At 35.3% G+C, this 25,547-nt stretch overlaps 1 protein-coding gene across 2 annotated transcripts in view; it reads right to left on the bottom strand.

Moving 5' to 3' along the window:
• LRRK2 (leucine rich repeat kinase 2) overlaps nt 1-25,547 on the bottom strand; it is a 244,910-nt gene that overhangs the window by 202,213 nt on the left and 17,150 nt on the right. For both annotated transcript variants that reach the window (XM_069099462.1, XM_069099463.1), the window contains exons 4-7: nt 23,674-23,762; nt 22,702-22,839; nt 12,704-12,838; nt 8,763-8,894 (exon numbers count right to left, since the gene is read on the bottom strand). In XM_069099462.1, the coding sequence (XP_068955563.1) occupies nt 8,763-8,894; nt 12,704-12,838; nt 22,702-22,839; nt 23,674-23,762 (494 nt within the window). The remainder of the gene's footprint in view (nt 1-8,762; nt 8,895-12,703; nt 12,839-22,701; nt 22,840-23,673; nt 23,763-25,547) is intronic.

The raw sequence follows: 25,547 nt of genomic DNA, 5'->3' as shown, positions 1-25,547 counted from the left end.
GAGACTTACCTGAACTGATTCAAGATGAAATTAGTAGAATCAGGAGAACATTGTACACATTAATAGCAGTATTATAAGATGATCAACTGTGAATAACTTAGCTATTCTCAGCAATACAATGATCCAAGACAACTGTGAAGGACTTACCATGAAAAATGCTGTCCATCCCCAGAGAAAGAACTGATGAAGTCTGAATACAAACTGAAGCATACTTTTTTTACTTTATTTTTGTTTATGGTTTCTTTTATAATATGACTAATATGGAAATATGTTTTGCATAACTACACATGTATAACCTATATCAAATTGCTTGCCTTTTCTCAATGAGGGGAATGGAGAGGGAAGGAGAAAATTTGGAACTCAATTTTAAAAACATGGGCTCCTTGAAGGCAAGGATTATCTTTCAATATTTATATTTATATTCCCAGTTATTAGCACAGTGTCTGGCACATAGTAACTATTTAATAAAAGTGTACTGATTTTGATCTTATGGAGCAGGGATGTGATATGGCAAAATTTATATGACAACTGCCTGGAAGACAGACTTGAGGCAGGGAGCTCAATTAGAATATTATTACAGTAGTCTAGAATTCAGGGGTAGGGAACCTGCAGCCTCGAGGTCACATGTGGCCATCTAGATCCTCAAGTGCAACCCTTTGACTTCAAATTTTGAATCCAAATTTCACACAACAAATCCTTTCATTAAGGAGATAGATAAAAGATGGTGAAGGCCTAAACTAGAGAGGAAATTGTGTGAGTGGAAAGAAGAGGATGTATACAAGAAATTCCACGATTTGGCAACAGGATACATGCAGTAACTGCTCTCTGTCAAAGGAATCAAGGATGACAACAGGGTTGTAAACCTGAGTGACTGAAAGGAGGGTGGTGCCCTCAACAGTAATAGGAAAATTCAGAGTGGTAAAAGTTGAGAGAAATAACGAGTTGTTTTGGACATGTTGAGTTTGAGATGCCAAAAGGAAAATCCATCAAAATGTCAAACTAGCAGTTGGTAATGTAGGACCAGAGCCCAGGAGAGAGACTAGGACTATTTATCTTCTGAAAGACAACTAGTGTAAAAAGAAAAGAGAAGAGGATATAGAGCACAGAGTTCAGGGTTATGCACAATTAGTAGGCAGGACATGGACAAAGAAAGCACTTCAGTCAGACAAAAACAGATAGGTAGAAGAAGCAAGAGAAATCAGTCAGAAAATCTGTACAGAGCATCCAGAAGGATAATATGATTAAAAGTTTCAAATGCTGCACAAAGCACAAGGATAAGGATCAAGAAGCGGTCATGAGATTTTTGCAATAAGGAGAGTGGTTAGGAGAGAATGGTTTCAGGTGAATGAAGAGGTAAGAAAACAAAGGAGAAAAGAGGAAGCAAAGGCACTGATGATAGACCCTTTTTCAAAGGATTTGCTGAAAGTGGAAACGGACAAATGCAGACAACAGTTGGCAAGTATAATAGTATCCAGTGAGTGTATTTAAGAATTGGGGAGACTGAGGGAAGCTAGGTGGCACAGTGAACAGAGTAGTACCGACCCTGGAGTCAGGAGGAGCTGAGTTCAAACCCAGCCTCAGACACTTAACACTAACTAGCTGTGTAATGGGCAAGTCACTTAAGCCCAATTGCCCTGCTTTCCCCCCTCCAAAAAGACCAAAAAAAATAATTGGGGAGACTTGGGAGAAGTCAAAGATTAAAGGGGGGGAAGAGGAGGAAGAGAATATTAAAGCCTTTCCAGAAAATAAGCTATCTCCAGACTCTCTCTCATGCACCTTTTTGGGAAGAGTGAAGAAGTCAAGAACAGAGTACTCATTGAAATAAGTTAGACTTCATCCTCTATGTAGTTAAAGGAAATCATAGAAATGAGATAACAAATTATTTCAGTTTTCCCCAGAACAAAAAGATGTTCACTTTTATATTTCACTGAAATGCAAGAAAATACTCCATTCTAAAATCCATTATCTTCATAAAAATGGAAAATTCTTTTGGTCCTCAGAAAGAAGACTCATTTGGATTCCAAGATAACAGTCAATGTCTTTCTGGCATTGTGTAGAGCTTTTGTTCACTTGGCATAGCTTGTGAGAACTCGTGATCAACTCCAAAGTGTGACAAACATGGAAAGGATTTAGTATCTGGATAGAAAATTATTTATTACCATACATTTTAGGGCCCCTGCAACCTGGTTATTTTCAGTGAGATGTCAGTGTTTTAACATAGAGTCTGTGTTAAAGAGTCAGAGACAAGAAGACTACAGTTCTGTATTATACAGATTTATTGAACAGATTTAAATACTTCTTCCTAAGCATTTTCCTTTTTTGTGATTTGGACTGTGAGCTCCTTGGTCACAGCAGTTCAACAAAGGTGAAGTTGATATTAAGAGGGGTTAGGCTGTCACCTTCACTGCTGCTAAGCAATCATACTGCATCTCCATAATCTCAATCCAAAACTGATATCATTATAAATACAAGGAATATAAATTGGGACTAGGGGCTGAAGGGTTTAAATACCAAAGAGATTAATGTATATATGACCTTAGAGTTAACATACAGTCATAGCAATTTACCAAGCAGGTGGTATATCGCCAAGGCAATATTCACAACACCAATGGCAACTATGAATATGCCAATGTAGTTCTGAATTGCAAAAATAACAGATTTTTCCATATAGAAGGCAGAAGCAAAACATTTTTTCAGACACCAGAAAGTCAAATCCCAACACCAGAAAACCAAATCCATCATAGCAACAAAGAAGTTAATACACCTTATCACAGCAAGAAACAAGATCATCCCAAAGCCCTCCCCCTGTTTGGGCCTTTCTACAAACAATCACAATCCTAGTTGTCTGGTTGCCTGCATCCTCTCCTCCCTCCATTCTAACTGCTCTCATTTCCTGCTCTACCTGTTCAGCAAACTCCTCCCACCACAGTCTCCATGTGATTACATTTGATCTATTAAGGGGCAGGTAAGATTGTCAAATTCTCTTAGGGGCAGGGAAGAACTTCAAATTACCATTACCATTACAGGTAGTAAAATGGTCAAATAGGCACTTTAGGGAAATCAATCAAATTTAGGCAGTTTTGTGGAGTATATATTGGAATGAGGAGAGAATTCAGGTTGAGACATCAATTAGAAAGTTATTAGTCAGTGACAGTGTTGGTAGCCATACTTGTGGCAGCCCAACTCCTCTCAACAATATCTTCACCTTGGCCAAGCAACAGCAGCCCCAAGAGATGGGAGCCCAGATAACCATTGGGAATACATTTCTGCCCTTAAGGGTCTCACAATCTAATAGGGGAAACAACTGTAAGGTAGGTAGATTTTAGTGTGTGTAAAGTGGATTTTTTTTTTATTATTTCTTAAGAGTTACATTTCTCAGCATCCACAACCATAACAATCTCTTGTTCCCAGGTCTAAAGGTAAAAGCATATATGACTGATTCCTTTTCCTTGAAGTGTTGGCCACTCTTCTAGCGATACACAGACTCAATGCTGTGTCTTTTAGAACACAGAAATGTTGCCTTATAAATCATAGATGTCTTACTTCTTTGAAGTCTAGCCCAGTTCACAGCTGTAACACATAGGTTTTCATGCCTTTTGGCTCTGAGCCAATCAGGTGCTGAGTCACATGGGCTATGGCACCTTCTGCCTCTGAGAAACCGTATATATTCTGGGAAATTGATATTTTGCCTGAGGGAACCTTTAGGGTTGAATGTTGTAAAGCTTATGGGAATTTGAAGATCTTCCCTGCCCCTTAATAGGTTTAGGTGAATTTTAGGACCTTTCCTGATTTGAAAATATACTCTGCCCCCTCATAGGCTACATGTGGTCACATGGAGCCTGTGGTGGGAGGCTTGTTTTTCAGGAAGGCACAACTTTTGTTACTTTGTGGTCAAGTGGGTCAAGAGTGAACCTGTTAGAGGCTGGAGTCTGAAAACTCCAGTGCCTCTTGTGTCTTAGCTGTGAAATAACAACATGTAAAAAAAATTAAGAATGTGCTAAATAGCAAATAATTAATAGAAGGAAGAGAATTAAGAGGAATTTGGAAAGGTTTCCTATAGAAGGTAGGATTTTAGTTGGGACATAAAGGAAGTCAGGGAAGCAAGGAACTGAGCCTTCACTGCTACTAGGCAATCTTACTGCACCTCCCAAATCAACTCACTATCCCACTAATCTCACTATCCATTGTGACTCTTCCTAAACTTTTCATCCCTTCTCAAACATCCCATAGCTCCTGTTCCCCTTGACTCGTATTTTACAGAAGAAAATGAGGCCATGCCCCATGAATTCCCTCTTCTCCCCTCTTCCTTGTCTGCCATCACTCAGGTGCCTTCTGCCACTCTCTCCTCTACCCCTGTCTCACCCTGGCCTTACTCCTTACCAAGACTAACCTCACTACCTGTTCAAGTAATCCCATTGCTTTCTGTCTCTTCCAACACACTGGCCCTTCTATGAGCCCCAATCTTTCAAGTATTTTCAAACTCTCCCTGTCTACCAGCTTCCTTTTTACTGCCTACAAATATGCTTGTGTTTCCCTTATGCTGAAAAACCCTCAATTGATCCTTCTATCCGTGCTAATTATTGTCCTATTTCTCTTCCACCCTTTGTAGCTAAACTCTTAGAAAACTCCAACTACAAAGGTGCCTTCACACTTTGTTTCTTAATACCTTACAATCTGACTTCCAACTTCATCATTACACTATAACTTTTCTCTCCAAAGTTACTATTGATCTCTTCTTTGCCACATTTGATGGCCTTTTCTCAATCTTCATTCTTTTTAACCTCTTTGTAGCCTTTAACACTACTGACGACTATCTCCTCCTTTATAATCTATTCTCTCTAGGTTTTCAGGATACCACTCTCTCCCAGTTTTCCTCCTACCTATCTGACCATACCTTTGCTGTCTACACTGCTAGATCCTCCTCTTGTTCATGTCTTCTAATCATAGGTCCTTTGTCCTCTTCTCGTCTTCCTCTATATTACTTCACTTGATGATCTGATCAGTACCTATGAATTTCATTTCTATTTTTGTTTTTTTTTTATTTTTAGAATTTTTTTATTTTTGGAGGGCAGTTGGGGTTAAGTGACTTTCCCAAGGTCAAAGGTTTTTTTGTGTGTTAAGTGTCTGAATCTGGATTTGAACTCAGGTCCTCCTGACTCCAGGGCCAGTGCTCTATTCACTGCACCACCTAGCTGCCCCTAATTTCTATTTTTAAACTGATGATTCTCAAATCTACCTTTTCTGCCTCAATCTCTTCCTTGACCTCTAATCTCACATCTCCACTACCTTTCAGACTTCTCAATTTGGATGTCCAGTAGACATCCTGAACTCAGTATCTCCAAAATGGTATTTATTATATTTTCCCCTAAATCCTCCCTCTAACTCCCTTCTACCTCCTCTATAGCTATGAAAGATAACACCATTCTCCCCATCTACCATTCAAGATCACAACCCTAGGTCATCTTTGATTCCTTATTATCTCTCAGCCCCTGTATACAAGCTGTTGTTGATTTTACCTTTGCAATATCTCCTTTATGTGACCTGTTCTCTCCTCTGACACTTCTACCACTCTAATGCAAGTTCTCATCCCCTCATTTCTTGATTACTGAAATAGACTGCTGGTGGGTCTACATGCCCCAAGTCTCTCCCACTCCAATTCCATTCAGTCACTAAAACACAGATCTGATGATATCTCAGTCTCTGTCTCTCTGTCTCTCTCTGTCTCTGTCTCTCTCTCTGTCTGTCTCTGTCTCTCTCTGTCTCTCTGTCTCTCTCTCTGTCTGTCTCTCTCTCTCTCTGTCTCTCTTACACATACACGCACACACATACCACCTCATTGAATTACAATAGCTTCCCATTGGCTCCTAGAACAAATACAAAATGCTGTTTTTTGGCATTCAAAGCCCTTTATAACCTGGCTCCCTCCTACCTTTTCAATCTCTTCTTATTCTTACTCCCTGACATGTACTCTTTGATTTAGTAACACTGGCCCCCTACCTGTTCTACAAACAAAACACTCCCATCTCTCACCTCTGGAAGTTTTTCTGGCTATCCCCCATGAATGGAACTGATTTCACTGGATTCTTTACAGTCTCAACTAAAATCTCACATTCTACAGGAAACCTTCCCTAACCACTATTAATTCTAGTGGTTTCCCTCTTTTAATTATTTCCTATTATGCTGTATACATATATATATATATATATATATATACACACACACATACACAAACACATATACATATATATATGTAGATTGGGAGGAAAAACACATTTGTATCAAATCCCTTAGTAAAATCTGTCATCCAAAAATCTTTTGATATTTAAAAATATTTAAAAACCTTTTTGGTTTCATCCATAAGATCTTTTCCATGTTGCTATTCTAAACCAACAGTGAGGCAGACACAGTGTTGATACCATTACCATTACTACTGAAGTGTACTTTTTTCTCCCAACCTATATCTTTTTCTCTTATTCTGGCTGCACTTTATCAGTTCAGGCAAAACTTTGTTTGCTTTTAAAAACTAAAATTATGTCATTTTTTATAATCTTTTCTGTTTTTTAAATTTATTCTTCATAATCACTACTGTGAAAAACATAACCTTTCACTGTTCTCAATTATTTTATGCTGAGCCTTCTTAATATTTAGCTTTTCTATCTCTAGATAGAATTTATTGTGGTATATGGTGACAAATGCTAATTTGGAGCATTTTTCATAACTAAAAGTAAATGAATAAATTAAGACAATCACTAGAGAATATTAGGGCTTGAACTATATGTTCATATGAACTATATATGATGGCTTGTGGATAGATAAAAGGGGACAGCTGTAAAAGATGCTTTAGAAATAGAAATGACAAGATTTGGCAATTGATTAAATATGTGATATGATTAAATATAAGTGACAGTAAGGAAACAAGGATTATGAGTAAGGGTAAATGGAAGAATGGTGGTACCCAAGAAAGTAATAGGCAAATTCAAAAGAAGAGTGTATTTGAGAGAAGAGAGGAGTTCTCTTTTGTACAGTTGAGTTTTAGATGCCTATAAGACATTCAGTTTAAAATGTCCAAAAGATGATGTGATGTGGGACTGAAACTTAGCAGAAAGACAAAAAAGCTCAAAAGTTCTGGATATATAGGATAGTACCAAGCAAAAATATGTATCTCCATAAGCAATGCATTCAGATATTTGGAATCCAGTAGCAAAAGCAAAAGTTGTAATAAAGTAATGAAAATGATTCCTTAACAAGCACATTGAAAGCAAGAATGTTAATTCCATGTTTCTTCTTTCAAAAATTGTCTTTTTCACTTAAAAATATATTTCCAGATTTTAGCATAGTGACCAGCACAAACTAAACACAATATTTACTGACTAACTTTGTTAAAATTTTTGTTGTTCAGTCATTTCAGTCTTCATCACCCCATATGGGATTTTCTTGACAAAGATCCTTGGAGGGGTTTGCCATTTTCTTCGCCAGCTCATTTTACAGATGAGGAAACTGAGGCAAACTGGGTTAAGTGACTTGCCCAGGGTCACACAGCTAATAAGTGTCTGAGGCCAGATTTGAATTCAGTTCTTCCTGACTCCAGGCTTGAGGCTTTATCCACAGCACCATCTAGCCATCCAACTTTAGTACTTTCATCATAGAAAACATTTTAGAGTTTTTCAACTGGATATATTTTCAGAATTTAGTTTGTGAACGACAGAAAGTAGTTATAGTTTCATTACTTTACAATCTGGGATTGTTCTGCTTTCCTTACCAAAAGAGATTAGAGAATCTTAAAACTGGAAGATTTTTTTTTAGAGATCATCTAATTGGAAAATAGGATTTAAATATTTGCCCTGGTCACACAGCTGGTATCAGAAGCAGAACTAGAACTAGAACTCAGGCTTTCTGACTGTTCAGTATTCTTTTTACTATAACCAGAAAAAAAATTTTTTTAAACACTTAATCCTTTAAAAAAAAAACTTAGTATGGAATGCTTTTCAGCTACTTAAGAAATACCAGATTTGGGGCGGGTAAGTGGCACAGTAAATGGAGCACCGGTTCTGGACTCAGGAGGACCTGAGTTCAAATCCAGAATGAGATGCTTGACACACTTACTAGCCATGTGACTTTGGGCAAGTCATTTAACCCCAATTGCCCTCCAAAAAGAAAAAAAAAAGAAAGAAAGAAATACCAGATTTGACTTCAAAATAAGATCTGCCACCACTTAGGGTATTCAAAAGAAAGAAAACCTCAAAGGAGGTCTTTAGCAATAACAGTATCATCGGAAGGAGTTTATCACATTCTCCCTGACTGCCCTGAAGGGGATAAGTTCCAATATTTATTCAAAACTTCAATCATATTACTTGGTCCATTTCTTCTATGAATGATGAGATTATTCTAGTTCCACTTTCAACATTTCATTCAAATGTCAACATTTGGAATATAACCAAAGAAGACCTTTCATTTTCCCAAAGAAAATAAATAGGAACATTTATGTCATGAGGTATCCTTGAAGACTAGAAAAAAGGAAAAGGAGAAAATAACGAAACACTCAAACTCATAATTACCTCACTTAACAGATTAAATCATTAAGAGGATCACTTTTTTAAAATCAAGAACTCAAAGGAAAATCTTAGTCCTAAATTTGGCTAGTTAGACCAAATCTTAGCTCAGGAGTCTTACATTTTACAGTAAAGAGGCTAAAAATTGTTATTGTACTTGTAATACATTTAAACAGAAATACTAAATGATAAAATAAAATAGAAATAACTCACCCAATGTAAGCCTGTGTAACAAACAGCAACCAATTTCTTGAATTTTTTCACTGCTAGAGAACATTTTCATGGCTTCTACCACAATATTGTAACATCTGACATTTCCACTCATTAAGACTTCAACATTACTACCTAAATCAAAATTACAATACATTAATATGGGGATATTTTCCTTTACACACACACTTATCCAAGGCTTCCAAATTTTGAACATTTATTTGTCATTTATTATTAAATGTCATACAGTACTCTATTGACTAATGTAATTAATAATACTACATTAATAAGCACATTAATTGTATATGAATTATGACTGCTCTTAAAAAGGATTGTATTTAACCTTAAAGGAAAATAATTATCCCAGACTTCCTATATAAAACACTGTATGTAAGGAGTTTGTTATCCTTTTTAGAGTTCAGTTTCTCATGATCCATGGTCATGGCAATGCCTAGTTTCCAAGTATTAGATCATAACTTCCAGAGGTGCCCCAAGGATTCTAAATAGTAGTTACTAGAATTGTAGTGATAGGCAGTCCTACTGAAGCTGCACTGTGAGATACAGGGGGTGACATAATTGATATTTACTATGCTTGCACAGAATGATGATATTGCTAAAGTTAACTTGTGAGTTTAATGTTGGCAAGATGTCTTCTTTGTCTGTTGCCCTATAAAGCAAGTAGGCGCTGCTCAGGGAGGGGGGAAACTATGGGTAATGCATAGAGGAATACATGTACCTGCCTCAATCAGGCCCCACTAAGACTTGAGGGAATTATGGGAGTACACAAGCTGTGCCTGTCTCAATTGACCCCATCGAGACATAGGAGTTGTTGCCCCATCTTTTTGCCACCCCTGCAAGAAGGGTGATTAGCGAATGCTGTAGGAGCTGGTTCTGCCATTATCAGCAACCTTTCTGAGAAGAATAAACTAGAATAAAGATGATTGTTAATGTCTTAGAAGGTGTCTGCCTGTCTGATCAGATCAAGAGCGAACCTGTTAGAGACTGGAGTCGTAAAACTCCAGTTCTTCCCATGTCTTATCTGTGAAACAACATGAATGAATATATTAGATGGTGTGGGTTCAAAGGGCTACCTAGACTAACCTTTAATTTTAGAGATGAGGAAATTAGACCAAGAAATTAGATGACTAGCTGAACGTCATGAATATTGTGAGAGTCAGAATGAAAACCTAGGTCTTCTGACTCCAAATTTACCACTGTTTCCAAGCCAACAGTGTTGCCTCCTAACAAAAAAGGAAGAGGAGCAAAATTTGTCAGCAGAAAGCTAGACAGGGATTAAGGACGTACAGTTACTTTTACAGTGTGATCAAGCTGGTAACAGCTACTGAGATAACTATTCTCAATGTAATTTAGCTTTCAAATAAAATTTAGAAAGCTATAATAACAACACTAAGTAATACTTTCCCCCAAAAAAAACCACATGGAGATTTTAACAAATGTTAACAGGAATCATTTTTTAAAATGAGAACATAACTTAGAAAATAAGGAGATGACTGCCAAAAATCAGAAATAAAATAGTTAAAATACATGTTTACATTAAAATGGTTAAAAATTCTGGTTTCCAAGAGTTATTTTCTTTGACCTTTGCATTATAAATCAAGTCATTTTAATTCTTGTGTTATACTAGATATGGGTGTCCCACACAATGTCTAAGACTTTAGCCAATAAGACGTACAACATAACTATAGACAAGGAAAAGCAAAAGTGTAATGACACTGAGTAATTTATAATCTTTAGAAGTATGACCATTTCCTGTCATTATTCAGCCACCTCTGCTTTCAAGCATCTAATTTGCTATGGCTGAGAAATCAAAAAAGAAAAGCTTGAAAATCTACAATAATTACTTCATTTAAAAAGCACTTTTTTCAAAAGTGCACAGGCTGCCTGCCCCCTGATAGAGAAATGACACACTAAGAGTGATACATTTTTTCTTGATATGACCGATGTAGGAATTTTTTTTGCTTGTTCATAATAGGAGGCTTTGTTTTTCTTGTTTTCTCAAGAGGGGAAGGGGGAAGAGAACAAGTAGGTGGCAGGGAAATGGAAGGAAAAAGAGGTGAATTTTCATTTGAAAATAACATTTGATAAATTTACAAAGTAAATATTTTTTTTGCTTTTTATTTTTTTTAAGCAATTGGGGTTAAGTAACTTGCTCAAGGTTACACGACCAGGTGTTTCTGGGTGTGGTGCTAAGTATCTGAGCCCGGATTCGATCCCCAGGTCATCCTGACACTGGGGCCGGTGCTCTTACTCACTGAGCCACCTGGCCGCCCCTAAGCAATTGGGGTTAAGTAACTTGCTCAAGGTTACACAGCCAGGTGTTTCTGGGTGGGTGCTAAGTGTCTGAGCCCAGATTCAATTCCCAGGTCATCTTGACACTGGGGCCGGTGCTCTTACTCACTGTGCTACCTGGCTGCCCCCCCCTTTTTTTTTTTGCTTTTTAAAGTAAAAAAAAAAGATTGTACTATGATTTACTAAAGCTCAAAGTCTATTTTCCCTACATAATTATTAATGCTTACTCCCACATCTCCAGAAATCATTGATGAAGCCTTATCCATCACTATAAATGCTACATATATCTCTTCCATTACCATTCTAATCTTCTACCTTATCATGGAATGAAGGTAAGCTCTGGGTTCCTGAAAATTATAATAGTGATGCACAAGGTCTGGTATGTTCTACCATTTACAAACATGCTTTGTAACATGGTTTAGCAACAGTTCCTATTGGCTAAGCCATAGCCTAGTTAAAAGACTAATCAATGGAATGATAGTCACCAGTGAATAATTTTGTTATCCATTCAAGCCCAAGAAGACATCTACTAAGATATAGCATTTTTTTGGAAGAGGGAAGGCAAGGCAATTGGGGTTAAGTGAATTGCCCAAGGTCACACAGCTAGTAAGTGTGTCAAGTGTCTGAGTCCAAATTTGTACTCAGGTCCTCCTGATTCCAGGGCCAGTGCTCTATTCACTGTGCCACCTAGCTGCCCCTAGAGTATAGCTTTTAAAGCCCTACATTACCTGGCCCATCCTTATTTGTCATTATGCCCCTTTCCACACACTATGATCTAGCCAAACAAGCTTTTTCTCTCTTCTTCACTCACAACAATTCATTTCTGTGGTCAGTGCTTTTGCACTGACCACCCCATCTGCTTGGAATGTGTATACCCTCTTTACCTCTACCTCATGGAACCCATTCTCTCTTCCTTTAAGATGTAGCTTAGACACACCCCTTTTCAAGAAAACTTTCTTGATCCTCCCAACTATCAGTAACCTCCCTCCCAATCTATTTATTTGTACTTAACTACTATTTCTATCTACCTACCTATATTCATTAACTTTCTACTTGTACTTGCTGTCTCCCTCATTATAATTTAAATTCATTACAAGTAGGAATTATTTCATTTTTTTATACTTCTGCCTAATGCTATGTTCTGGCACATAGTATGTACTTAACTAGTACTTGTTGACTGAGTATAAAAGGATCATTTTCTTCTTCAATGGAAAGAGCATCTACAAAATTGAAAAATACCATCAATGATCTCAAGGTTTTCCATGGTGGGAGGAAAAAAAATTCTGGGTTACTCCAAGAGACAATAATACACATAGACAAAGACTATATTATCAAAGCTAATTTAGACACAAAAAGTGAAATAAATAGGAAAAGATGGTAAGCTAGTAGTGTACTGATAGCAATGGTAACAAAAAATACAAGATGCTGCAATTGGACACACAATGTTAAAAGATATAAAAAGTAGGCCTCCAATGTAACCAGTTAAACTCCTATAAAAGAATAGATGGAAAGAACAGATTTGATAAGAACTATACACAAAAAGAGGCATTTATGAGTTGTGATTAGCAGTAAAGGAGAAAGTATGTATATATTAATATTTGTGGGTAATGACAATTTGACTTGTAGATACTTACATGGGAGTGCTAGGGAATGTAAACTGTGTAGAACATGAAGAACAACTTCTTCTTCATGATTAAATCTTTTTAATGCATTCAGCAAAAACATATAATCATTGTTCTCGATAAATTCAGTCAGTTGTTCTTCTGAAACTAAATAGAAAGGAAAATATAAACTTTAAGGATTATATAAATGCATGAATTATTCAATGATTTTTGTGTAATTAGAAAAATAATATTTCTGAACTAATCCCTTAAAGTCAAAAGTTTTTCTTTACACAAAACTAAGCCAAGAAAAATGAAAACAAAAATAAAAACATTATGACCAAACACATTTTCATTACTGTCCGAAAATCAAAACATGCTATTAAATAAGAGGTTAATAGAATAAAGGATTTTGAATTTAAGCACAGACATACTTTCAATAAAAATTTTACCAGTCATTAACGAAGAGAACATGTGAAAATGTAGACTGGAAAGTAAGTGAATTACTTTATAGGAAAGTGGAGTTCCCCAAGGGCAGCCCAGCTATCTAAAACATATGTTTAGTCTGGGAAGAAAGTGAGGCTTTACAATCCAACTTTTTCTTAATGGATCCCAAAAATATTTAAAAAAAAAACATTGCCAACAATAATTTTCATAAATAAGGACTTTTTAAAAAACACAGTGTTTGGTTTTTAAAATGGGGGGTTATTCAATATAATGGAGGAACATGAACAAAGATACTGGCACATTAACATTTAAAATGAGAGGGGAAGCTATGTGGCTCAGTGAATAGAGCACCAGCGTTGGAGTCAGGAGGACCTGAGTTCAAATCTGGCCTCAGATATTTAACACTTACTAGCCATGTAACCTTGGGCAAGTCACTTAACCCAATTGTCCTGCCTTCCCCCTTCCAAAAAAAATTTTTTTTAATGACAAAAAGTGGTAGTCATTCTTCATGGAGTTGGATGTAATCCTGACGATGACTTCTCTTTAAATTAGCACCAACATGTACACATGATCACTTAAGAAATGGGCTCTTTAATAAGAAAAGTAAACAATGGTAAATGTTGAAAGCTAGAGTAGTGTTAGTGTCCTATCAAAAAAAAAAAAAAGGCCAAGTCTTTTCCCTAAGAGTCAATTCATTCTACCTTTTACGTATACTCTTCTAATCCTTTCTATAGTTTGTGCCAGATTTAGAAACATCTGGCAACAACTTAGCATTAACTCTGTCTTCACTTACCCATTGATCTATAGTTTTATTAATTCTCTGTAGGCATAAACCACTCAGTTTGCAGAAATTAATACCTTGTCCCATGCCACAACACTCCCATCAATTCTCTAAAGACTAGTGTATCTGAATGAACCCTATTACATACAAAACAACAAAGTAATTCACTTATGAATAAAGAGCACAATTTAGAACCTTTTTTTTACTTAGTAATACATATTGGACCTGTAGTTTCATCGGCAAAAGAAACTCCAAGACAAGGAAAAGTTCTCCCCCACTGTGGAGATGCTTAGAGAATTAAGCAATTACTTGCCAAGAACCACACAACAAAAATGTCAAAAGCAGAATTCCTAGGTCTTCTTGGCTTGAAGGACAGCTCTCTAAACCATTCCACAAGTAAAATAGGTTTTACTTAACTGCAAATCTTATCTCTTATGAGGGAACACTGTGCTGACACTTGGCATGGAACAGGGCACTACTTGTCAGTTTCAATGCTCATACCCAGTATCAGTTGGCAGTTCCAGGGCAGAGGGAAGTGCTAGTACTTGCAGTCCAAAAGAAGCAAGGCCCCTACTTGGGTATGGACCAGAAGACCAGTGACCACACTTCTTCCACAATACCACCACGAAAGAACCACAAACTTAAAGACTCCTGGGACTAAGTGAAAACAGCAATACCCCTAAGGTACATAAGGAACTTTAAAATAAAGTTCAAAATCAAGAAATAAGATGCAAAAATGAGTACAACCAAAAAGAAAAAAATAAAGTGAACACATAAAGGTACTATGGTGACAGGAAAGATCAAGACCCCAAATCACAAAAAGACAACATGAAAACACTTACAAGCAAAGCCTCAAAGGAAAAAAATGCAGATAGGACACAAGACAAAAGAGAATTCCAGGAACAGCTAAAGAAAGAGGGGGAAAAGAGGACTTTAAAAATCAGATGAGACAAAATGACTAATGTGGAAATATGTTTAACATGACTGTACATGTATAACCTATATCAGATTGCTTGCTGTCTTAGGCAACGAGGAGGAGAAGGAAGAAAGAAGGGAGGAAGATCTGGAATTCAAAATCTGAAAGTGAATGCTGAAAACTATCTTTACATTTAATTGGAAAAATTAAAAGACTATTAAGTAGAAAAAATAAAATAAATTGATGAGAGTGGTAGGGGAAAAGTTGGGAAAATAAATGAGCAATGCAAGAAAATTACAAAAAGAGAATTAATAGCTTGCTAAAAGAGGTACAAAATTTGCAAAAAAGAGAAGACATGATTGGTCAAACAGTAAAAGAAGTACAAAACTTCACTGATAAAAAGAAATCCTTAAAAGGAAGAAATGGAAAAATGGAAAAAGATGTACAAAAGCTCATGGAAGAAAATGTTTTCTTAAAAAGGAGAAGTAAATTAAAATAATTTCTTAAAAAGTAAAATGGAACAAGTGACTCTATGAAACATCAAAAAATGATAAAACAATTTAAAAATGAAAAAAAAATAGTGACCAAGAAGGGTTTGGTCTGATTCCAGAGTGATTTGGGATTAAGCCTGGTCTTTAGGAGGGAAAAAAAAAAAGTTTCAGAGATTATAATTTACAATCCCTTTGGAAAGGGCACCAGCAGGTAAGGGTATGATACCCTATGTGGAGAGAGAAGAAAGGAAAGAAAGGAAGGAAGGGAAGGAAGAAAGAGAGAGAGAGAGCACACCATGTCTAACTGGATACTTGGTCCCTTGTAGTCAGTTCCTTCTCTACTTACATAGAGTAGAACTTCCTGTTTCCAACTTCCAGCTTCTATAAAATACAGCTTCCAGCTGCTGTAAACTTCCATGTACTTCATTGGAGGCAAGGGGAAATGCAGAAACATCCCACCCAGTCTCAGCACACAGCAGACACCATCACTAGAATTTTGGCTCAGCACCAGGTAAGCTGCCAGAGCCCTACAGCCTCTAGCAACACCAGAAAACCCCGATGCACAGTGGTAGATACAGGGGTCCCCTAGGGGACTCAGGGCAACACCAGGTAAATAGCCAGGGACTACAGTTACTGGCACAAGAAGCCTGAGAGTGTCCCCTTCTACCCTGGGAGGAGAGCTCAAAATGAAAAGAAAGGAAAAAGGGGGGAAAAAAGATGAGCAAAAGACAACAACAACAAAAAGAATCTGACCAGTTATTATGGTGACAAGTAAAACCAAGACACAAACTCAAAAGAGGACAATAATTTCAAAACACCTATGGACAAAGCCCCAAAGAAAAACAGGAAGTGGTCTCAAGTCCAAAAAGAACTCCTGGAAGAGCTCAAAAGGGAGCTTAAAAATTATATAAGAAAGAGAAAATTTTAAAATGGAAAAAGAAATGAAAGTGAGAAAAGAAAATTATGAAGAAAGAGTTAAAAGCTTGGAAAACTGCTTTCAAAATATAACTGGCTTATTATTATTATATATATATATATATTATAATATAATCCAACTGGAAAGGGAGATATAAAAATCCACTGAAGAAAACAACTTCTAAAAGAGTACAACTAGCCAAATGCAAAGGAAAGTACAAAAGCTAATGCAGGGAAACAACACCTTAACAGTTAGAATTAGGCAAGTAGAAGCTAATGGCTCTATGAGACATCAAGAATCAACCAACAAATTAAAATAATGACAAAATGGAAGAAAATATAAAATACCTCATAGGTAAAACAAGAGACCTGGGATCCAGGAGGGACAATATCAGAATCACTGGACTACCTGAAAGCCATAATCAAAATGTGGATCTGGACAGTGTCTTTTAAGAAATTATCAAGGAAAACAGCCCTGATGTTCTGAAACAAAAGGGTAAAAATATTGAAAAAATTCCTTTATTGCTTCAGGTAAAAGATCCCAAAATAAAAACCACAAGGGAGATTATAGCCAAATTTCAGAACAAGGGAAAAATACAAGTGATCAGACAAAAAACATTCAGATATTGGGGAATCACAATCAGGATTTCACAAGACTTGACAGCTGCAACATTAAAGAATCAGAAAAGACAGCTAGGTGGCACAGTGAATAGAGCACTGGCCCTGGAATCAGGAGGACCTGAGTTCAAACCCAGCTTCACTTAACACAAAAAACTAGCCTGTGACCTTGGGCAAGTCATTTAACCCCAATTGCCTTCCAAAAAACAAAAAAGAATCAGAAGCCATGGGAAGAGAAAGGAGCTAGGTCTACAACCAAGAATCACTTACTACATCTTGCTAAAAGGTATCATAAACAATGAAGCAGTATCAGTACTAAACATATATGCACTAAGTGGTATAGCATCCAAATTCTTAGAGGAGAAGTTAAGTGAGTGACAGGAAGAAATACAAAGCAAAACTATACAAGAGGGGGACCTTAACTGTCCCCTTTCAGTACTCGATAAACACAACCAAAAAGTAAATAAGAAAGTAAATAGAATATGAGAAAAGTTAGATATGACAGACTTTAGACATAAACAAATTGGAGGAGCAAGGAATAGTCTATCTATTAGATCTATGGAGAGGGGAAGAATTCATGACCAAACAAGAAATAGCTAGCCTTACAAAAAGTAAAATAGATAATTTTGATTATATTAAATTTAAAAGCTTTTGTAAAACAAAACCAATGCAACCAAGATTAGAAGAAAATCAGAATGCTGGGAAACAATCTTTATATCAAGTGTCTCTGATAAAGGCATTAATTCTCAACTATATAGAGAATTAAGCCAAATTTACACCAATACGAGCCATTCCCAAATTATAAATGGCCAAAGGATATGAACAAGCAGATTTTAGATGAAGAAATCAAATCAATCATCACATGAAAAAATGCTCTAAATCACTTTTGATCAGAGAAATTCAAATTAAAACAACTCTGAGGTACCATCTCATACTTATCAGACTGACTAATAAAGACAAAAAAAGAACATATCAAACTACCTACCATTTTCAGAAGAGGGGAGGGGAAGGAGAAAAATTTGGAACTCAATCTTTTAAAAACGAATGCTAAAATTTTTTTGACATGTAACTGAAAGGAAAAAATCCTATTTAATAAAAAAAAAAAGAGTTTACACATCACATCAAGAAATTATTAAGGAAAACTGGCCAGCTGTCTTAGAATCAAAGGGCAGAGCAGAATATAAAAAAACTCACTGATCACCTCATGAAAGAAATCTCAAAGTAGAAACTCCCAAGAATATTATAGCCAAATTCCAAATGCTGAAACCAGATGAAAACTTTATCATGAGAAAGACCATCAGGAGTCTATATAGACAAAGGGCATGGCTATAAATCAGCTATACTGAGATGATCTCAAGGAAAAAATGGAGGGAAAGAAAGAGGAATGCTCACTGCAAGGAGGGAGAAAGGAGAGAAAAAAGGGAGGAAATTATACCATATAAAAGAGGAAGAATTTTTACATCAGAAAAGAAAATGTGGGGTGGGGGGGAAAGACAAGGCTTGAATCTCATTATCATCTGAACTAGTTCAAAGATGGAAGAACATTTTATATATATATATATATATGTGTGTGTGTGTGTGTGTGTGTGTGTGTGTGTGTGCGCGTGTGTGCACAAGCGCAATCACACACACAAACACATACACACTGCAGTAGAAAAAACTATTTCACCCAGCAGAGAAGTTGGAGAAGTAGAAAATGGGATAAATGAAAAAGGTTGGGAAGGGGAGGGGGAGGGTGTAGGGAAGCTCAGGGGAGATATAAGAGGTAAGGCAGATTATGGGAAGGAAAGGTCATGTGCAAAACATATTTTGAAGAGACAGATAAAAGAGGGAAGGATAAAAAAGTTAGTAATAAGAACTATGAATGTGAATGACATGAATTCACCCAAAAAAATGGAAAGAGGTAGCAGAATAGACTAGAAACTAGATTCAAAAAATATATGGTATAGAAAAAACATGCCTGAAACAGAAAGACACACAATTAAAATAAGGCGCTGGAACAGAATCTCTTAAGATTGAATTTAAGTAAAAAAGACAATGGTCTCAGACAAACCAAAAGCAAAGATAAAACTCATTTTAAAAGGGGGTGGCTAGGTGGTGCTGTGAATAGAGCACCAATCCTGGAGTCAGGAGAACCTGAGTACAAATCTGTTCTCAGACACTTAACACACACACACACACACAAAAAAAAAACTAGCCATGTGACCTTGGGCAAATCACTTAACTCCAATTGCCCTCCAAAAAAAAAAGCAAAAAAAAAATTTCATTAAAAAATAAAATCAGGGGCACTACATTTTATAAAAAAGTACTATAGGAGCAGTTAGGTGGCACAGCAAATAGAGCACCAGCCCTGATGTCAGGAGGGCCTAAATTCAAATCCAGCCTCAGACACTTAACACTTACTAGCTGCGTGACCTTGGGCAATTCACTTAACTCCAATTACCCTGCCTTCCCCCCTTCAAAAAGACAAATCCCCCCCCCAAAAAAAGTACTATAGACAATGAAGTAGTACCATCACTAAACAAATATGCACCAAATGGCATAGTATTCTATTGCTTAGAGGAAAAGTTAAATGAAATACTAGAGGAAACAGCAAAACTATGCTAGTGAGGGAGCTCAACTTTACCTTCTTGGAACTAGATGAATCTAACCATAAAATAAATAAGAAGTTAAGGAGATGAAAAGAATTTTAGAAAAGTTAGACTTTTAGAGGTAACAATGGGAACAGAAAGGAGTGTATTTTTTTCTCAGCTATGCATGGCAAGTTCAAAAAACTAACCATGTATTAGGGCATAAAAATTTCACAAAAAATACAGAAAATCAGATAATATTAAATGTACACTTTCTGGTCCATAATACATTAAAAATTATATATCTGTGCTTTGAAGGCACATATTAAAAATTAATTGGAACAAAATAATCTAATCCCAAAAAATGAATGGGTAGAAAAAAATAATTAATTCCATTAAAGATAATAATGAGACATCATGATACCAAAGTTTCTGGGATGCCACCAAAACAGTACTTAGAGGAAGGAAGATTTATATTTCTTATCACTTACATCAATAAAACAGAAACACAGCACATCAATCAACTGGGCATGGAACTAAAACAACCAGAAAAAGAACAAATTTTAAAATCCCCAAGTAAACATCAAAATTGAAATCCTGAAAAACAAAGGAGAGACTAAGATGACTGAAAGTTTAAAAAAAAAAACATGAAATCAAAAAATAAAACTGGATTTAGTTTTAAGAAAAAAAATAAAATAGATAAATCATTGGTTACTTTGACTTAAAAAGAGAGAGAGAAAGAGAGAGAGAAAGAAAACCAAATTACCAGTATCAAAAATTAAAGGGGTGAATGTACCACCAATAAAGATGAAAATTTAAAAATTATTAGGAACTATTTTGCCCAACTCTACACCAAGAAAACAAAAACAATCTGAAAGAAATGGATAAATATTTACAAAAATATTGATTGTCCAGATCAAGGAAGAAGGAGGAAAGAGGACGAAAGAGGAAAAAGAATACTTAAATAACCCTATCTCAGAAAAAGAAATTGAACAGATGGATGTAGAAGTCTTTTGAGAAAATACAACACCTATAAACAATAGGAAGCTTAGGAATAAATGGTGCTTTCTTAAAATTAAAAGTAGTAGTTATTTAAAACCAAGAGCAAGCATTAAGTTTAATGGGGATAAACTAGACGTCTTCCCCATAAGTTCAGAGGTGAGGCAAGGATGTCCACTGTCACTATTATTCAATACTATATTAGACATACTAGCTATAGCAATAAGACAAGAAAAAGAAATTAAAGGAATAAGAATAGACAGCAAGAAACAAAACTACCAATCTTTCCAGACAATATGATGGTGTGCTCAGAAAATCCTAGAGAATCAACTAAAATACTAGTTGAAACAATTAACAAATTTGGTAAGGTTGAAGGATATTTTTTAAAAACATAGAAATAATCATTATTTATATACATATATATTACCAACAAAGTCCAGCAGCAAGAGATAAAGAGAGAAATTCCATTTAAAATAACTAGAAGCAATATAAAATACTTGGGAGTCTACCTACCATGACCTATATGAACACAATCATAAAACAATTCTCTCACAAATCAAGACAGATCTTAACAAAAGGAGAAATGTTAATTCCTCATGGGTAGGCTGAACCAATATGATAAAACAATTCTAGTTACTACATTAATTTACTTACTCAGTGCCATAACAATAAACTACAAAAGAATTCTTTTATAGAGATAAAAAAAAAATTAATCTGAAAAAAAACAAAAGGCCAAGAAGATCAAGGGAATCAGGGTGGGGGGGGGGGATGTGAAAGAAAGTGGCCTAACAATACCAGATTTTAAACCATATTACAAAGCAGCAATCATCAAACAATCTGGTACTCCATAAGAAACAGAGTGGTAGACCAGTAGAATAGATTAGATACACAATATACAGTAGTAAATGACCATAGAAATCTAATGTGTGATAAATAAATCCAAACATCCAAGTTTTGAAAACAAGAATTCCCCATTCAACAAAACTGCTGGGAAAACTAGACAACAGTTTGGCACAAACTAAGGATATACCAACATCTCACACCCTACACCAAGATAAGGACAAAATGAGCATGTAATTTAGATATAAAGCATGATATACACAAATTAGGGCAACATAGAAAATTTCACTTGTCAGATATGTGGATAAAGAGTTTATGAGCAAACAAGTGATAAAGACGATCACAGAAAGTGAAATGAATAATTTTGATTGAATTAAAATAAACAGGTTTTACACAAACAAAAGCACTGCAGCCAAAATTAGAAGGGAAGTAGGAAATTATGAACAACTTTTTACAGCAAGTTTACCTGATAAAGGTCTAATTTCTCCAATATAGAGGGAACTGAGTCAAATTCATAAAATATAAGCCATTCCCCAATTAATAAATGACCAAAGATATGAAGAGGCAGTTTTCAGATGAAGAAATCAAAGCTATCTATATCCATAATGAGAAAATGTTCTAAATCACAACTGACTGGAGAAATGCAAATTAAAACAACTGAGGCATCACCTCACACCCAAAAGATTGGCTAACATAACAGAAAAGGAAAATGACAAATGTTGGAGGGAATATGGAAAAATTAGGATACTAATGAACTAACTGCTGGTGGAGTTGTAAACTGACCCAATCATTCTGAATAACAATATGGAAATATGCCCAAAGGGCTATAAAACTTTGTATACCCTTTGAGCTAGCAATACCATTACTAAGTCTGTATCTCAGAGACAAAAAAAAAAAAAAGAAAAGGACCTATATGGACAAAATTATTTGTAGCCACTCTTTTTGTGGATGCAAAGAATTGGAAATTAAAGAGATGTCCATCATTTGGGGAATAACTGAAAAAGTTGTGATATATAATTATGATGGAATACTAAATGAAATGATGAGGGGGATGGTTTCAAAAAAACTTGGGGAAGACACATGAACTGATGCAAAGTGAAGTGAACAGAACCAAAAGAACCAATAGCAGCAACACTGTAAAATGATCGACTGTGAATGACTTAGCGACTGATCAATACAATGATCCAAGACAATTCCAGAGGACTAACAATGAAATATGCTATGCACCTCCAGAGAGAATCGATAAGCTCATGATTTTTCATTTTCTTTATTTTTCTTGCTTTTGGAAGGAACATGGCTAATACAGAAACAAGTTTTTTCTTGATTTCATGTGTATAATGGCTAACATCTAGCTTGCCTTCTCAATGTATTGGGGAGAGGTATGGGGGTAGGGGGACGTGGAATTCAAAAATATTTTTAATGAAAGAAAGATAAAATACAAAAAATTTGAATACCTTTCTCAAAAAGCACATGTAAAATTTTACAGCCAAACTTTTGGATCTCTTCATTAGCAGTAAATGTATGCATGGCATCAAAAATTAATGTGAACACATCACTGCAATCTTCTTCCAATATCCGCAAAGTCATCAGATCTATATAAAGAAACCAAAAATTAATAGTTCTTTTGGTACTCAGAAGATCCAAAGTTCTTATGTGATAGTCATGTTTCTGGACTTTTTTTTTTGTTAAACTACTTAGTTTATTCAAAAGTTATGGTCATGTTCATGTAAAAGACAACTCAAAATAATTAATCTAGTGACTTAAAGATAACATCTGAAATTACTTTAATACACACTGAAACTTTTCTAATTTCTGAATTCTGAAGAAATAGTACTTTAAAAAAATTTTAACTCTAACATTATATAAATACTGATTTCTATACACATCAATGAGATTTCTTTCAATTCCCATTTATTGCCAATCTGAGGATGCTAATATTTAAAATTAAAATACCTTTAAAAAAAGGATGAGGTTAAAGTAAAACACAGATAAGAATGTCTAATACAGTCTCATCAATTTTTTTCTGCAGACTAAAAGGATTATATGTATTTTCAAAATGTAAGCTCTTTGATTCTCTGAATATCAATTCATCATTGTTTTAAAAATGTTCCTTTCTCAGTTCACTTCCACTGCTTTTCAACTTCTTTTCCTCTTAATTCTTTCTTAAGAAACAAAAATTTAAAAAAAAATTCCAGAGTAAAAGCTGTGATCAGCAGGATTAATGCCATTGAATTAATAAGAAAAGAGGGAAACCAACAAACATGTAAGGCCAATAATTAATTTTTTCCTGTTACGGGATCTGAATACCTAAAATTCAAACTTCATGAGTAATTCTGTTATGATTTCTAGCAAAATACAAAGAAAGTTAAAATACATTAATAAAGAGTTTGACCTTTTAAAAAATGAGTTCTAAGTAAATTAAATACCTGAAGTCAGGAGCTGATCTAATGCCTTCAGTCCAATCACTGAAAGAACTCTATTAGCATTGTGAACAGTGAGCATTTTGAGAATCAGCCTGAAAAAGAGATCAGAAATAAAATCAACACCTTAATGGTATGTCAGTTTGTTTTTCAATGTCATATTCACATTTTCTCCTTTTGATTTTCTTTATTTAATGCATTTGAAAATTAATCTCTAATTAATTAAAGTCTTATTTACATGAGTCAAAAAAGAGATTCTGCTACTGATAATCAAAACCCACAGTGTATGTAGTAGGCTCTGTTCCCGAGAGTAATGAAACCAAGACAGTAGAAAGTTATCTTGCCAAGTTGGTTAGGTCAGTGAAGTTTCTCAACCAAGAGAATAAAGCAATGGTCTCAACCGAAAAGGGAAATTAAACAGTTACATGGTGGTATCAAGATGTTCAATTGATAAAGATGAGATGATGATTAATTTTTAATCAACTTAATGCAAAAACTGAATAAAGTCTAACTTCTTTAAAATTTCACCTTAAGATTTTAAGTATCTTAATATCTATTGAATGTTATGCTCACTATACCCTATGTCTCATAGGTACTTACAAAGCAGAAAACATGAAACACAGAAAAAAAGATATTTTTTAAGCTAAAATTCCATTTTTGCCTAATATTTGCCACTCTAAGTGGATGTGACAAAATATATTAAATATAAGAATATTATAATGACTAGAAAGGTTTTTCTATATGTTTTCTTAGGGTGTTAATTAACAGGACTACATGAAAAATTTGTTTTATTTGTAGAAACTGAAAATGCTCTATTTTTAAAATAAAGCAGTGACATCTGTTGCAATTAAAATAAAATCAGATTTCGGAATTTTGTTTCCCGATTTATCATTTTTTAATGCAAAAATCCCTAAATCTCCCTTATCCTTATACCTTGTTTTACCAAGTTCAGAAAATCAAACATTGGGTCCCCTAAGTCCCATGTCAATCCAAGTAACCTTTTTCCAAGCATTCTGAAGCTAATTGAGCTGGGACTGGAAAACTTTTTATCTTGAGCACACAGTCCTATTTCATCTATCTTGCTTCTATTTTCCAAGAAATGTATTCTACCATTACTCTCCCTCTTGACTTCATCTCCAAAAAATATCTTCCAATTTATAAATTAATTATAACATGTGCCTTAATATGCATAATTATTTTATAAGTTTTACCAAAATCCATCTATTCAACACATAACAGCAGCTCAAATTTCTATAGTGCTTTAAAGTTTATAAAGCATTTTCAGAGGGGTGGCTAAGTGGCACAGTGAATAGAGCACCAGCCCTGGAGTCAGGAGGACTTGAGTTCAAATCCAGCCTCAGACACTTAGCACAAAAAAAAATTAGCCGCGTGACCTTGGGCAAGTCACTTAACCCCAACTGCCCTACCTTCCCCCCTCCAAAAAAAGCAAAATCTAAAAAATAATAATAATAATAAAGCATTTTCAGAGTAACCCTTTGAAGTAGACACTGGTAACATCATTCTCATTTCTAAAAAGAGTAAACTGAGGCAGAGAAGGTTGTTAATCACTATCCAAATCAATTCTGCTAATAAACTTTAAGACTAATCTTCTCTCTGTTGTTGTTCAGTTATTCTTCAGTTGTGTCCGACTTCTTTGTGATACCATTTGGGGTTTTCTTGGCAAAGACACTGAAGTGCTTTGTCATTTCTTTCTCTAACTCACTTTATAGATGAGGAACTTAAATAAAAAGGGTTAAGTGACTTGTCCAGAGTCACACAGCTACTAAGTGTCTGAGGCCAGATTTTAACTCTGGAAGACGAGTTTTTCTGATTCTAAGCTCAGTGCTATACCCACTGTGCCACCTGGGGTATAATATTAT

The sequence above is a fragment of the Petaurus breviceps genome, unplaced genomic scaffold, assembly GCF_028583685.1.
Source record: "Petaurus breviceps papuanus isolate PSGF00001 unplaced genomic scaffold, PetGlider_PUasm1.0 379, whole genome shotgun sequence".
Taxonomy (NCBI): Eukaryota; Metazoa; Chordata; class Mammalia; order Diprotodontia; family Petauridae; genus Petaurus; species Petaurus breviceps.
This window is presented reverse-complemented; position numbering and strand designations above follow the sequence as displayed.